Here is a 16,567-nt window from a genome sequence, read left to right on the forward strand (position 1 = left end):
AAAAAGAAATGAAAATTTGATGACAGAAATTCTTCAATGACACCCTTCTCCTTGCCTGGTGTTCTTGCTCTTGTTGTTAGCAATTAAAAAACCAGTCAAATATTTCATTATTACTAATGATATTAAAGTTACATAAGACACAGTAATGTTTGTCAGCTCACTGTTTTAATATATTTAAAAGATTGAACAATGTTCTTTTGTTAGGGGTTGTTCCTGAATAAGCTTTTGAACCATTCACTTAAAACTCTTTTGTCAAATTACAGAAAAGTGGTTCCAGTATAGAAACTATTTCACTGACTCAGACTTAACTGAACTCATATAGTTTTCTTTTCCTGGAGAATTGAGTCAATAATATTTATTCATTATGGATATAGTTTTATAGAGTTTTGTTTTATATTATGACAGGAAAAAATAAGCCTTAAATATTATGTCATTAGCAAGTCTCTAAAAATGATTGGATTAACAAATTTTGTCACTGTTTGCCTTTTTCATCTGGTCATCTCTGGACCTAAAGTTTTATTATCTTTTATATTTTCAGTACTTTTATTACGCTAATATTCCATTCTCCGAAGTTAAATGAGTAATTTTGGAAAATGTCATCAAATGTGATTTAAAACTGGTAAATTAGGAATTTTAGTTGTTTAGTTGTTTAGGAATTAGTTGTTTATGTTGGCAGCATGCTCATTTGTGTTAATATTGTATAATGATATCAAAGAAACTCATGACTGGTTACCTCCCATTTATTGGACATTTTGAACACTGCTTGGTGCTAGGCGCTGTGTGGGGTGCCAGGACCACAAAGATGAAAAAGAGATAGTATCTGATCTCACCTGCATGCTCTAAGATAGGCACCAAACATTACCATAAATTATGGACCATTTCTGCTTTCAGAACAAGAAATTTTTGTGGCCTCCTCATATGCTGTTTGAGTCTAGAAACCCATTTCTTTCACCCTTTCCCTATGTGAACTGCATTAATTCATTTATAGAGTAGTGGTAGTGGCTAGAAGTGTGAGCCCTGTGGTCAGAAACATCCAAGTGAAAATCCCAGCTCTATTAGTTAGTTACTAGCTGTAGTAGTAGTCAACTATTGCTATGTAACAAACCATTCCATAATTCTATATCTTAAAAAAGTAATTATTTTTTTTAGTTTCTCATTCTTATGCAGATTAGCTGGAATTTGACTAATCTAAGCTGTGTGACTGCTTCAAGCTGAGGCAGCTGGGGCTGATCTGTTACTCACCGCAGGTCTCTGAGTCAGCAGGGTGGCTCTGCTTCACATTTGCCCATGCTGGGGCGCACAGGCCAACGGGACAGCAGTTTCTTAAAAGAAACACTTTCCATGGTAGAAGAGCAAGAGAACATCTGGGGATGGAGCTGACATGTTGTCACTTCTGGCCCCATGCTATTTGCCAGAGTGAATCACATGATCAGGCCCCGTCAAGGGGTAGGAAAACATACTTAGTCCACGGGAGGGTAACAGTAAGGATGCAGAGAAGGTTAAAGAATTGGAGTTGATGATCTAATCTATCATAATAGTTGTGTATTTTTGGACAAGTTACTCAACCTTTCTAAGTGTCTATTTCCTTATTTATAAAGTAGAGGTAATGATTGAGCCTGTATCATAGACTTCATTATGAGGACTAAATAGAATAACATATGCCCAGCTCTTAGCATAAGTGTCTGAACACAGTAAGCAGACAGTAAATTTTAGCTATGAATGAGGGTTGAGTCCTAACACTAGGCTCACATTTATTGGCTGACCCTAGAGACAAGACTTACAATCAAAGCTGTGATTCTTGGTCCACAGTAGACCATATACTCTGTAATGTGTCTCTGTCCTCTACTAAGTGTGTGAATGTTAACATTATAAGGATCCAAATGTAAACCATCTGCTCTTGTTCTCCTTAGGTATGTTTAAAACAGAATACCAGGGCCAGTTACCCATTGTCATTTTTCCAACCAGTGGTATTGTGCAACCCAAGTCATGAATGGTTATTAAAGTGGATTTCTGTGCAGACTGGCCCATAATTGTAAATGAAGTGGCAAAGTGAGTATATACTATGGTTCTTAATTCTAGTGTAGTGCTTAATACTTTCCTGTTTCACTTTTCATATATGCCTGTTGTCTTTGAATGTATGTTAGCTTCTTCTTTCAGTCAGCATTCATTTATTGAGTATCTACTATTTGCCAAGCACTAGGGACTGAAAAATGGGAAGAACCAGAGAATGGCATATGGGTACACCTAACAGGAGCTCCTAGTTTGGATTTTGTTGGGGTGAGGGAGTGGATCAAGAAAGAGCTCCACTAAGGAGGTGATAGTTGAACCAAACACCTGTTGTTGAGTAGAAATTAGCCAGGCAAAGAGCAGTGGTGTGATTTGGGCTGAGTGTATGTGTGTATGTATGTGTGTGTGTGTGCAGGAGAGGTGGGTATTGGTGATGAGAGTGGGCTAAAGGAGTGATTTCAGGCAGTGCAAGTAGAAGACTTGAATTCCTACAGGTTAATAGACAGTGTTACACATCTAGAGATCTGAGGCAAAGAGATGGAGGTGAGGAGTGATGAGAGATGAGACCAGAAAAACAGAATGGTGCAGGATCCAGTTAAGGACCCCATAGGACAGCATTTTTTAATGCTATATGTCTCAGTTCATTAGCAGAATGTGCAGTCACTATAATCGGCCACCACCAGTATTAAAACAATGAAATAGAAAACATCAGAATGCATCTCACATGGTAAGGGCAAGTGGCGTTTTGTAAAATTTGTTTCGTGTGTGTGTGTGTGTGTGTGTGTGTGTGTGTCCTGCATTGTAATGTAAAATGAATTTCTAACTGAAGGTCACAATTAAAAAAATGTTTGAGAAACAGTTGTGAGCCCCGATAGGAGCTTAGGTTCTATTGTAAAGGCTGTGGGATCTCAGGAAGGTTTTAAGATGGGAGTGTCTTGATTAGTTTGCATTTTAGAAAGGTCATGTTGATAGCAGTGTACAAAATCGAGGAGTACAGATGTGGAGTGGATAGCCTGACTAGAAACTCTAATAGTAAAGCAGAAGAGAAATAATGAAGGCCTCAGTTAAGGTACAAATTGGGAGTATGGAGGGAGAGAAGTGTGCAGATTGGAGATATGTTATGTAGGTAGATTTGACTACATTTAGTGACTGGTTATAGAAAGGGAAGGTAAGCGGAGGTTCAGGTCTGTGGGAGAAGATCTTGAGTTCTGTTTTGGAATGCTGGAATTGATTTGCTTTGCAGAATCCTGTGGAGCCTATTAGATTTACTTATCTTGAGTCCCAGAAAATAATTTGGTCTAGGTATATTGGTTTGAGAGTCGTCAGTTCATAAGTTGTAGATGAAGCATGAAGTGTTGAAAATAACTTTGAGAAGGAGGGTAGAGTATAAAAGAAGTAGGAGAGAAACAGCATTATTCATGGAATTTACAAAATATCCAAGTCTTAGAAGAATGAGAAGGCAGAGTCTAAATAAGTTAGAAGGAAAGCCATGAAAGTATGGTGTCAAGAAAGCTAAGGGAGGGGAGATGTGGAAAGAGATGGTATCAACCGTGCCCAATGTGACAGAGATACACAGAGATACAAAGTTAAGGACTTTGGTGATGGCTTGGATTGGTCAGTGATCTGTGGTATCTGACAGGGTGAGATTCAAAAGGATTGCATTTATGCCAGAGAGGGATAAATGTGGGATGGAGGGAAGTTGCAACAGTGAATTCAAATTAGTCTGGAAAGTGAAGTTTTATGAGGGAGGATACTCATTTCAGCAAAGAAGTGGAGTTTTGCTGAGATACTTTACTTTGTAGGGAATTGGGTTATTAGGATGGGGATGAAGTTGGCTGTTGGACTTGGGGGAATGGGATGAGTTAGAAAAGAATCTCAGAATTCTAGAACTAGAGGTGACCATGTAAATCATTGGTGATATGGAAATATCAGTAAGTGATTTTTGGGGTCAGTTCATGCCGTTGTTTTCCATCTTTGTTTGTTTCCTGGAGACAATGAATTAGGTTGTGCATATGCTATTCTACTTTGCAGATTCAGACAGACAGAAGGACATGACAGTCTCTGGCACATACGTGAAAGGAACTGCTCTTAGGCCTTTGAATTTTAATTATTATGTGATTTTATAAAATTTCTGTTTATATAAACATTTAGGAGAAAAATAAAATATATAGAATTCTAATTAAAATATGTGTGTATAATTCATTATCTTGTATAGTGAGTTTGCAAGATCATCCAGACATATTCTTGACTATCAAAGCTCATGTTGTTGAGCAGATTATTGAATTGTTAAACATGAGTAATGATAAAAAGTTGGAATGCATAAGCTTTGGTTCTGTTTTCTTTGGAATGTCAAAGATTGAACATGCACTTCTGTACAATAATAGCCCAGAACCTATAAATTGGGTAGCCATAATGCACGATGATATTGTTGGAGAATTGGTAAGTAAGTAGTGCAATTTACTAATAACCAACAAGCTGTTTAATTATTCTAAATATGTTTTAACATGAAGATAGATATGATTTCATTTCATGTGTCTCCAAAGGTGACCTAAAAAAGTTCAGTAAATTAAGCTGACATTGATAGTAATCTATGTCTGTTCTTATCAATTTTTCAATAGTTCTTTTAATTTTATGAGGTGCCTTGATCAAATTTATGTATGTTACTTTAAAAACATACATATTCTCTATATCTAGACTCTGGAATTTCAATAATTATTTTATGACCTCATCTTAAAATATTTTATTTTGATTGTGTTTTGCCTGAATACTCTTTTATTTCTGATTTTATATTACAGGGTACAAATGTTCAACAAAGAACAGATGTTGCTTTAAATAATCTAACCTACTTAAGGAAAATAAAGAACATAGATATTACCACATTTATCTCCTATGTTCCTAATGAAGGGAGGTTACAACCTTATCAAAAGATTTTAATTACATTTTGTTTCAGCCCAAGGTAAGCAAAAATTAATTCCATTATGATGTTACTTATTAATGGAAAGTATATTAACCATACATTCATCAGATTGACTTTAATAGTAAAACTTGGTGGGCTTCCCTGGTGGCGCAGTGGTTGAGAATCCGCCTGCCAATACAGGGGACACGGGTTAGAGCCCTGGTCTGGGAAGATCCCACATGCCGCGGAGCAACTAAGTCCGTGTGCCACAACTACTGAGCCTGTGTGTCTGGAGCCTGTGAGCCACAACTACTGAGCTCGCGTGCCACAACTGCTGAAGCCCGCGTGCCTAGAGCCCGTACTCTGCAACAGGAGAGGCCACCGCAATGCGAAGCCCACGCGCCACAATGAAGAGTAGCACCTGCTCGCCGCAACCAAAGAAAGCCCGCGCACAGCAACGAAGACCCAACGCAGCCAAAAATAAATAAATAAAATAAATAAATTTATTAAAAAAAAAAAAAAACTTGGCAGAAAGCACAAATTGGGTTTTTCTTATTATGGTTCTAAATATTTCTAACAGGGTTAATATTATTTCCAATATTTAAAAATGTTTCTAAATACTTCATTTTAAATTAAAAATCTCTCCAGACCTTGTGGAAATGAGGTGATGGAAGTTTTGGGTTGCTTTGGATTTTGGCTGCAAACCAATCTGTTCAACCAAGACCTTGTTGTCCCTGCAGAAATAGTCAGGTGATGGCCAGGGGCATACAGTATGTTCTAGATGCCTTCAAAGAGGATGCAGTGCTCCTGCCAGGGCCAAATGCTTACTGAGTATCAGGAATATTAAGCCTATAGCAGCTGCTGGGATCAACCACACTTGCTTGCTGAAACTCATACAGATGTTTAGGACTTTTGCCAATGTATATTTTCCCCTGTACTTGGTTTGATTATTTAGTTTGAAAATATATTTGGCAATGCTGTTTTAAATATATAGTAGCAATTTCAGCTACACTTGACAGGTTGCAGTGTGTGACAATAACCAATCCAATTGTCAGTATGTTTACCCTTGTTTGTAAGAAGGCAGTGTTTAATGTACTTCTCTCTGTGGCCAACAGGGTCACCTGGTGATACCAACTGTCCGATGAAGACTGAGTTGTGGTTTAATTTAAGGAGGGTAGTAAATCAAATAATTGTTCTATTTGTACAACGTATAATTGCCTTATTAATCATCTCTTCATGCAGGAAACTTCTTTGGTGAATCTATAAGATTCTGTTTAATACACAATCTTTGAAATTCTAAATATTCTTTTCATGGCAACATGTTCATTTTATTTGAGAGTCTAGCATGAACACATAGGAATAAATATGATTTGTAGTGTTAGTTAAAGATGTTCTCACTCTGCTATTTTGTTTCCTATGTAATATTTCACATCAGCCTTTTGTGTGTATGTTTGAGTATCCGCTGCTAAAAAGCTGAGCTCTAGGTAAGGCAAGTAAAGATTGCCAGTGCACAAGCCTGTGATGTAACCCATCTCTGTCTTTGGTCCTACTTCCCTTCTTCTCATCTTTCCTTTGCTTTTCTCCTCTGCCAAGATTTGGCTGTTACCAAATCTTATTCTCCAAATTACTTGTTCTCTTCTAACAAGAATGTGGCTAGCAATGTGTGCTTAGTCCATGGGAGGAGACAGGTACGTACGAGAGGTTTGCAGTTTCACCCTGGTGTAAGAAGGACTATTGTAGAGAATTGAACAGAGACCTTAGCTAGCAATGAAGTTTGCCTGGACAGAAAATCCTGTACATAGAAAGTGGCGGTGGAGGCAAGACCTTGACAACTTAGTATATTTAAATTCCTCTTATCTTACAAATATCATTGTGAAGTCATTTTTTGGATCTTCACATAATATGAGTATGGCCTTCTTTTTGGCAAATCTCAACGTCTTGTGCAGTAATTTTGGAAAATGGATCACAGTTACCTTTTTATTCCTGAATTTCATCTGTTTGCATAGATTTAAGTATTGGGTTGAAATTCCCTTTTGAGAGATAATAAAGTTATCATCTTTGCTTTAGAAATAACTGATTGTGATTTTTTACAGGCTAATCATTAATGGTCAAAGGATGATCCTTCACACAGGCAAGACTGCTCTCTTTCTGAGATTTGAGTCTGTAGGAAGTAAAGATGGATTTTTGAGAGATGATAACAATAAAACCATCAAAAGTAAGTACGAAATGAACATTATCATCAAATGTATAGCTGTTTAAATTGTTTAAAAGTTTGGACAGCAATATTTGTAGAGGCAGTTTAATAAAAATATATAATTGTGGACTAGAATAAAAATGCAAACATTCGAGAGACCTTAACACGTCTTCTGTGGCACGTTGAGAAAAGTCAGCCTCAGCATCATTTACATGATAATTTTCCAAGTTAAAATTTAGATGACTTTATTATTTTATTTTATTATTTTAAAAAAATATATTTATTTATTTATTTATTTTTGGCTGCACTGGGTCTTCGTTGCTGCACACGGGCTTTCTCTAGTTGCAGCGAGCGAGGGCTACTCTTCATTGCTGTGCGCGGGCTTCTCATTGCGGTGGCTTCTCTTGTTGCGGAGCATGGGCTCTAGGTGCACGGGCTTCAGTAGTTGTGGCACGCTGGTTCAGTAGTTGTGGCTCGTGGGCTCTAGAGTGCAGGCTCAGTAGTTGTGGCGCATGGGCTTAGTTGCTCTGCGACATATGGGATCTTCCCGGACCAGGACTCGAACCCGTGTCCCCTGCATTGGCAGGCAGATTCTTAACCACTGCACCACCAGGGAAGTCCCGACTTTATTATTTTAAAATAACATTAGATAAACATGATGATGTAGAGCTAAGGGAATTAAAAAAGAAAAAAACAAAAAAACAACCTGCCTTCTTTTCTTTGTAAGCCTAGGTTTTCTCTTAGAGATTAATATGGGAACAAATGACCTATTTCATCTTTATCAAACCTTTTGCTCTCTTAGAATCTGTATAAAGTGACAGTCACTTTATTTACTAGTCACCCTATTTACTAGAGCTCTAGTAAATAGAGTGTAATATCCTGCTATAGGATATTGATAAGTGCATGTGCTTTGCAGGCCACATGTAAAGATGCGAGGCACTTTTTACATTTTTGGGTAATGTTGCATGCATTGCAGTGAGGAAAATGGAATTGGACTTCAGTTTAGCAAGAAAGATCAAAGAGAAAAATATAGGCAGATGAGAGATGAAATCCAGAAAGATGAGCCATGGCAAGTCAAGAATCTAGAAGATGTACATGTTGGTACAAGTGAGGTCATTGAGCAGAGTTGAACTGTGTTCCTAGGGCAGAAATTGATTGCTCTGTTACTATTTATGCCATGGTTGGTGATATGGAGCTCTGTCTGCTGATCATAGACAGAACGTTTATTCTGGGCTTGCAAGTTAATCTAGTTTTCAATGGCTAGAGATACACATGCTAGGTTTTCCTCAGAGTCTAGGATTGGCTAGTAAGACCAAGAGTGAAGAAATATAAACTCTGTTTATGGGATTCTAGTTACATTGCTTTCTCTGCAAAACAGTTCTTTCACTCAATTAGAGCTCACAATTCATAGGTACTAGCTTCTTTCTAGTATCTCCAAAACTTCATATTTATGTTATTGCTCAGCTTATATTCCACCATCCATTATTTTAATCACCTTTCCCCAAGTATATGTAAATCTCTTGGCTCAACTCCCATTTTGGCTGAGTGGAAAACCTCTAATCTGATGAAATTCAACTCTTAGCCTACTCTAGCGCTGCACCTGGGAAGCTAATTGCGCTGGCGAAAAACACAAAACCAGGCTGTGAGGTTTCACTTTATATCTATAACCACTAATCCCAACTGAGTCCTGGTGTTTGCCATTCCTGCTGTGTTCCTGCATGCATTCACTTTCTCTCGATTTGAGATTAGTATCACACAGCTTCTCTTCTCCCCTCAAAACTCCAGTCCTTCCTCCTTTATCTTCACTCTAAGGTTACAAATATATTAAGTGACCTAATAAGACATTTCCACTTGGATGTCTACTAGACATCTCAAACTTAACATGTCCAAAAAAAGAACTATTGGTTTCCCTATAACCTATCCCTCCTGAAGTCTTTCCTGTCTCAAGAAATGAAAATTCCATCACTTCAGTTGCTTATGCCAAAAACCTTAGCATTATCATTTATCGTGTTCAATCTCCTATTCTACATGCAATCCGTCAGCAAATTTTGTTAACTGTACCCTCAAAAGTATATCTTAAGTCTGATCATTTCTCACCATTCTTCAACTGCTCTTCCACAGCCATACTACTTCGTTCCTGGGGGGTTTTTTTGAGCATGCCAGGCCATTCCTACCTTAGAGTCTCTGTACTTGCTGTTTTCTCTGTTTAGAATACACTTTTTTTCTGGATTTTTCACATGATTTTCTTCCAGAGTCCCTTATATCTTTGCTCACACATCTCCCTATCAGAGAGGTCCTTTGGGACTTCCCCATATAAATGAGCAGCCCTCAAGACATTGTACGCGGTCTTACTCTACCTTATCTATTTATTTTATTGTCAGTGTCACCTCACTAGAATGTAAAACCCATGAGAGCAAGGACATTGTCTATTTTATTCACTGCTGTACTCCCAAGGCCTAGAAAAGTCCCTGGCACAAAGAAGGCCCTGGCACTCAATAACTTTGTTGAATGAAAGATTGAACGAGCTACCCATGTCTCATCAAGTCTTTCAGATGACACTATTTGGACTGAGCAAATGTGTTCTGGAGTCCCAAAACACTTTTAATGTTAGAAAGCTATTATTGCTTTTACAGGTGATCGATTCCAGAAAGTGGAATTAGCCCTGACAGGCTCAGGACTTCCTGTCTTATTACAGTTTGATCTGGGAAGGGTCCTTAATTTTGCACCTTGTTTCATGGTTGGACGTTCAGAGATTCAGTGTATTATGCAAAATCGATCCAAATCACTTCCTGTGATGTACCGCTTTAAAAAAACTGCCCATTTTAAAATTGATCCTGAAAAGGGCAAGATAGATGAAGGATGTATGCAGGTAAGATAATCATTCTGTGCTTTCACATGCTTTAAATATTTTAAGGTTGGCTTAAAAGCCATGCAGAGGATTAAAAGCTACATTTGTTGTACCAGTGTTTATAAATTGTATCTCTTTTGTGGCCTAGTTATGAATACTTTTGTATTGGTACCTATACAATATCCGTAATTATTTGTTAAGTGCCTTTCATGTGCCAGGAAAAGCACTTGACACTGTAGGGAATGTAAAGTACAAAACATAGTTACTGCTTCTAAGGAGGTTGGCCCCTAAACTTAAATATCCAGCATGGAGCTTTGGCCCTCCCACACGAGGGTGGATGCAGGAATGGGTCCTGGAGCCCTTGTCTAGGGCAGTAGAACCCAGGGACCGGAGATGGGATGCACCCGAGCCAGCGGCTGCTGATAGCAGCAAAAGGTGAAAAGGAGGTGGGAACCAGAAACTCATCCCAACCGCAGAGCTGCCGAAGGTTGGTCAAGCTTGGGTGCACACATGTGGGAGAAGTGGAGGTCCAGTGCCATGTGCAGAGGCTGGAGCCCAGGTGTCCGCTCCAGTGCCAGCTAACTCAAGACAGGAGAGAGGGGGTGGTGGCAGTTTTGCCACCAAGAGGCCCAGGTCTTACACTCCTGTGAGGTGAGGTGGTAGAGGGGAAAGCGGGCACTGTAGTCTGAGTACTTGCTGAGGGATGCATCCCCCAAGGCCAGCTCTTCAGAGGCTGGTGTGGAAGGCGCCCTGCAACCACTGGTCATGGGCATAGTGCGTCTGGGGCACAGTGAGGGGTGGCGGGTTGAGGGGCAGGCTGGTATCAGGAGGCTCGTCGTCATCAGGCCAGTGTCGGGTGGGTAGGAGCTGAGTGCAGGGAGGACCAGTCTTGTCACAGGTGCTTGCAATAGTTCAGGATTGACTCGTACAGCGCCCCAGCTGGCACAGCAGGGATGCGTCCGCCCACCGTCACTTACGGCAGCGCGGCAGGCGGGGTCAAGGTGGGCGGCGTACAGGGGCTGGTCCCGGACGCCGGAGGCTTGGGCGCGCTCGTTGCGGCTGCGGCTGCGGCTGCGTGGGCTGTGGATGCGCCCCAGCTCCGGCCACGAGCCCCGCGCGGTGAGCGAACCCATGAGGCCGTGCGGTAGCGGCGGGAGCCCGGCCCGGACGCAGCCCGCGCCGACCGGCGCCTCGGCCCGGAGCAGCCCGTTCATGGCTCGGCGGATGAATTTCTGTGGCTCCTCCTTCCCTCCGACGCTCCGCCAGGTAAGAATTTTTTAATGCATTAAGGAAGTGTAAGACATACACACAAACAGGTAGGGTTCAAGAAGAATGCAAAGTATCTTAAAACAGATCTGTAACAAGGTGATATAGAAACTACAGCCAGGTAGAAAGGTCTTCCAAGATAGTTAACATATGAGCCAGACCTTGAAGGTTGAGTAGAATTTTCTAATTGGAAACAGATGACACTTAATTGACCGAGGCCTTGTACTGCTGGTGCAGAGCAGAAAAGTTGAATGACGAAGCACACCTGTGAACACCAGGACAGCTTGTGGATGTCAGGGTCTGCTTTGCTCTTTCTCACTACTCAGACAGCTCTTTCCCAGATCCTCTAAACCAGGGGTTGGCTGACTATGGTCCACAGGCGGCCTGCCGCCTGTTTGTTGTTGTTGTTGTTGTTGTTTGTTTGTTTTAAGTAAACTGCTATTGGAACGTAGCCCCTCTTATTTCTTGCCTATTGTCTATAGATGCTTTCATGCTACAAGGGCAGAGTTGAATAGTTGTGAGAGTTGTATGGTTTCATAAAGCCTAAAATATTTACTGTCTGGTAATTAACAGAAAAAGTTTGCTGAGCCTTGCTCTAAACAGTAGCAAACATGAGTGCCTTCAGTTTCACCTCAGGTTCTTATGTTATCATCTTTCCTCCAATGCATAGTGATATGGTTCATAAAGTTATTGATGGAAGCTTTCTCCCAGTTGCAGTCAAGAACTGTTGTAAACATGTTTAAATGCATGCAGTTCATATGTATAACTCTTCCTGCTTCATTAGAATGACACTCCTGCCACAGTTTTAACAGAGCTAATTAGTCTTCACAGAATAACAAGTGTTAACCACATTATGCAAAACGCTTTCTTTTAAATGGTTTCTTAGACTTTAGTCTAAGTCTCTTTATCCTACCAGCATAATTCATTTTCTCCAGTAACCTGCATATCTTTCAAAACATAGCTGATTTTCTCTGATCAGAGAAACTGACAAGGATCACAGGAATCTGGTCAATTTCTCTTAGCAGTCAGCTCCAAGTGTTAAAGACTTTGAAAGACACCAATTACCAGTTTCCTACAGAAGCTCTTCACACCAGGATAAGAGAGTGGAGGTGGAAGTTGAGAAAGAAACGAAGTGGTGAGAGGAGCAAAATGAGTGGAAGATTGAAAATAGCAGTGCTACAGAAAAGATGGGAAATAATAGCACAAAGGAAACAGAGGCTAAGGTGAATTTATAATGTGGAAGGATTACATCCTTTGTGATGCTTTACTTTTGCTAGTTAAAATGTTTCAGAACCTATTGTGGCATCCAACCTCAATTTGACTAGCATTATCTTAAGAAAGGGCTAAGTACCCAGGAAATGAGAAAATTTACAGCATGAAATATGTAGTGGAAAATGATAGCAATAAGATGTTTTTTAATATATGGTAGGCATAAAATTAGTAACAGTAGATTAGGGATGGGCTGTTCCTAGTGGTTATGTTGAGAAAATGTGTAGGATGGCCAACAATTTAAGTGGACATGATATGAAAAGGTTAATTCGGTTTGAGTGTAGAGGGGGAGTCTGAGTGTTTCGAGAAGATATATGGGTGACAGCTGATAAATATGTGGCTGAGCAGATAATGAATCACTGTTGAGAAAGAAACATTTAAAGAGGGTATAATAAGGGGTCTTTCCTTTCATTATTAAATGAAAATTGTTCTGTTCACAAAGGTTTTTAATTTCTATAATGCAAGACAGACCTGAAGTATATTTGCCACTTAAATTTAGGTCAGCATATAATCTTCTGGGCATAAAAAGAAATATATACTTTTGTGCATCTCTGAAACCAATTTGGGAATTTCACATTGAGAGGGGCTCCTGGGAACACCCTTTGCTATATAAAATTTTCAAACTCAAAAAAGAACCCCATAAGGGACTTCCCTGATGGTCCAGTGGTTAAGAGTCTGTGCTTCCACTGCAGGGGACATGGGTTCAGTTCCTCCTCGGGGAACTAAGATATCCTGCATGCTGCGTGGCTTGGCCCAAAAAAACCCAAAATACCAAAAAACCAAAAAAAACCCCATAGCTGATAGTTACGAAATTGCAGGTATACAATATAGTATTGTTAACTATAGTCATCATGCTGTACATTAGATCTCCAAAATTTACTCATCTTGAATAACTGAAACTTTGTACTCTTTTGACCAACATCTCCCAATTTCCGCCCCCTCCCCGCCCCGTCAGCCAACATTCTACTCTCTCCTTCTATGAGTTTGACTATTTTAGATTCCACGTATATGCCACATATAAGATTCATGTACTATTTGTCTTTCTGTGTCTGGCTTGTTTCACTCAGCATAATGTCCTCCAGGTTCATCCACGTTGTCACAAATGGCAGGATTTCCTTCTTTTTTAAGGTGGAACAATATTCCATTGTGTGTGTACAATATTATCTATATTCATTCATTGGTGAACATTGAGATTGTTTTTCACTCTTGGCTATGGCAAATAATGCTGCAATGAACATGGGAATGCAGATATATCTTGGAGATACTGATTTCATTTCCTTTGGTTATATACTCAAAAGGGGGATTGCTGGATCATATGGTAGTTCTATTTCTAATTTTTTGAGGAGTCTTCATACTATTTTCCCTAATTGCTGTATCAGTTTACATTCCCAACAACAGTAAATAAGAGTTTCCCTTTTCTCCATAACCTCACCAACCTTTGTTATCTTATTTTTTCAATAAATGACCATTTCAACAGGTGTGAAGTAATAGCTCACTGAGGTTTTGATTTGCATTTCCCTGATGCTTAGTGATATTGAGCACCTTTTCATATACCTGTTTGTCATTCATATGTCTACTTCAGAGAAATGTCTATTCAGGTCCTCTGCCCACTTTTTTTTAGTAGATTTTTTTTTTTTTAACATCTTTTTTGGAGTATAATTGCTTTACAATGGTGTGTTAGTTCCTGCTGTATAACAAAGTGAATCAGCTATACATATACATATATCCCCATATATCTTCACTCTTGCATCTCCCTCCCTCCCACCCTCCCTATCCCACCCCTCTAGGTGGTCACAAAGCACTGAGCTGATCTCCCTGTACTATGTGGCTGCTTCCCCCTAGCTATCGATTTTACATTTGGTAGTGTATATATGTCCATGACACTCTCTCACTTTGTCCCCCCTTAACCTTCCCCATCCCCGTGTCCTCAAGTCCATTCTGTAGTAGGTCTGCGTCTTTATTCCCATCCTGACCCTAGGTTCATCAGAACCATTTTTTTTTTTTTTTTTAGATTCCATATATATGTGTTAGCATACGGTATTTGTTTTCCTCTTTCTGACTTACTTCACTTTGTATGACAGACTCTAGGTCCATCCACCTCACTACAAATAACTCAATTTTGTTTCTTTTTGTGACTCAGTAATATTCCATTGTATATATGTGCCACATCTTCTTTATCCATTCATGTGTCGATAGACACTTAGGTTGCTTCCATGTCCTGGCTATTGTAAACAGAGCTGCAAAGAACATTGTGGTCCATGGCTCTTTTTTTTTTTTTTTTTCGTGGCTTTTTTTTGAATTATGGTTTTCTCAGGGTATATGCCCAGTAGTGGGATTGCTGGATCATATGGTAGTTCTATATTTAGTTTTTTAAGGAACCTCCATACTGTTCTTCATAGTGGCTGTATCAATTTACATTCCCACCAACAGTGCAAGAGGGTTCCCTTTTCTCCACACCCTCTCCAGCATTTATTGTTTGTAGATTTTTTGATGATGGCCATTCTGACTGGTGTGAGGTGATACCTCATTGTAGTTTTGATTTGCATTTCTCTAATAATTAGTGATGTTGAGCATCCTTTCATGTGTTTGTTGGCAATCTGTATATCTTCTTTGGAGAAATGGCTATTTAGGTCTTCTGCCCATTTTTGGATTGGGTTGTTTGTTTTTTTGATACTGAGCTGCATGAGCTGCTTGTAAATTTTGGAGATTAATCCTTTCTCAGTTGCTTCATTTGCAAATATTTTCTCCCCTTCTGAGGGTCATCTTTTTCGTCTTATTTATGGTTTCCTTTGCTGTGCAAAAGCTTTTAGGTTTCATTACATCCCATTTGTTTATTTTTGTTTTTATTTCCATTTCTCTAGGAGGTGGGTCAAAAAGGATCTTGCTGTGATTTATGTCATAGAGTGTTCTGCCTATGTTTTCCTCTAAGAGTTTGACAGTGTCTGACCTTACATTTAGGTCTTTAATCCATTTTGAGTTTATTTTTGTGTATGGTGTTAGGGAGTGTTCTAATTTCATTCTTTTACATGTAGCTGTCCATTTTTCCCAGCACCACTTATTGAAGAGGCTGTCTTCTGTCCACTGTATATTCTTGCCTCCTTTATCAAAGATAAAGTGACCATAAGTGCATGGGTTTATCTTTGGGCTTTCTATCCTGTTCCATTGATCTATATTTCTGTTTTTGTGCCAGTACCATACTGTCTTGGTTACTGTAGCTTTGTAATATAGTCTGAATTCAGGGAGCCTGATTCCTCCATTTCCATTTTTCTTTCTCAAGATTGCTTTGGCTGTTCGGGGTCTTTTGTGTTTCCATACAAATTGTGAAATTTTTTGTTCTAGTTCTGTGAAAAATGCCAATGGTAGTTTGATAGGGATTGCGTTGAATCTGTAGATTGCTTTGGGTAGTATAGTCATTTTCACAGTGTTGATTCTTCCAATCCAAGAACATGGTATATCTCTCCATCTATTTGTATCATCTTTAATTTCTTTCATCAGTGTCTTATAGTTTTCTGCATAAAGGTCTTTTTTCTCCTGAGGTTGGTTTATTCCTAGGTATTTTAGACTTTGTTGCAATGGTAAATGGGAGTGTTTCCCTAATTTCTCTTTCAGATTTTTCATCATTAGTGTATAGGAATGCAAGAGATTTCTGTGCATTAATTTTGTATCCTGCTACTTTACCAACTTCATTGATTAGCTCTAGTAGTTTTCTGGTAGCATCTTTAGGATTCTCTATGTATAGTATCATGTCATCTGCAAACAGTGACAGCTTTACTTCTTCTTTTCCAATTTGGATTCCTTTTATTTCTTTTTCTTCTCTGATTGCTGTCGCTAAAACTTCCAAAACAGTGTTGAATAATAGTGGTGAGAGTGGGCAACCTTGTCTTGTTTCTGATCTTAGTGGAAATGGTTTCAGGTTTTCACCGTTGAGGATGATGTTGGCTGTGGGTTTTTCATATATGGCCTTTATTATGTTGAGGTAAGTTCCCTCTATGCCTACTTTCTGGAGGGTTTTTATCATAAATGGGTGTTGAATTTTGTCGAAAGCTTTCTCTGCATCTATTGAGATGATCATGTGGTTTTCCTCAAT

The 16,567-nt window shown here is 39.2% G+C and overlaps 1 protein-coding gene across 1 annotated transcript in view; it reads left to right on the forward strand.

The window, feature by feature from the left end:
- The window catches only part of CFAP47 (cilia and flagella associated protein 47), a 431,032-nt gene that overhangs the window by 14,099 nt on the left and 400,366 nt on the right, over nt 1-16,567 (forward strand). Inside the window, 9 exon segments of the mRNA XM_082377789.1 lie at nt 1,911-1,987; nt 1,991-2,047; nt 2,050-2,053; nt 4,223-4,446; nt 4,803-4,963; nt 6,997-7,010; nt 7,013-7,040; nt 7,042-7,118; nt 9,731-9,966. Coding sequence (XP_082233915.1) covers nt 1,911-1,987; nt 1,991-2,047; nt 2,050-2,053; nt 4,223-4,446; nt 4,803-4,963; nt 6,997-7,010; nt 7,013-7,040; nt 7,042-7,118; nt 9,731-9,966 — 878 coding nt within the window.

Source organism: Balaenoptera borealis (assembly GCF_965194805.1).
Source record: "Balaenoptera borealis genome assembly, chromosome: X".
Taxonomy (NCBI): domain Eukaryota; kingdom Metazoa; phylum Chordata; class Mammalia; order Artiodactyla; family Balaenopteridae; genus Balaenoptera; species Balaenoptera borealis.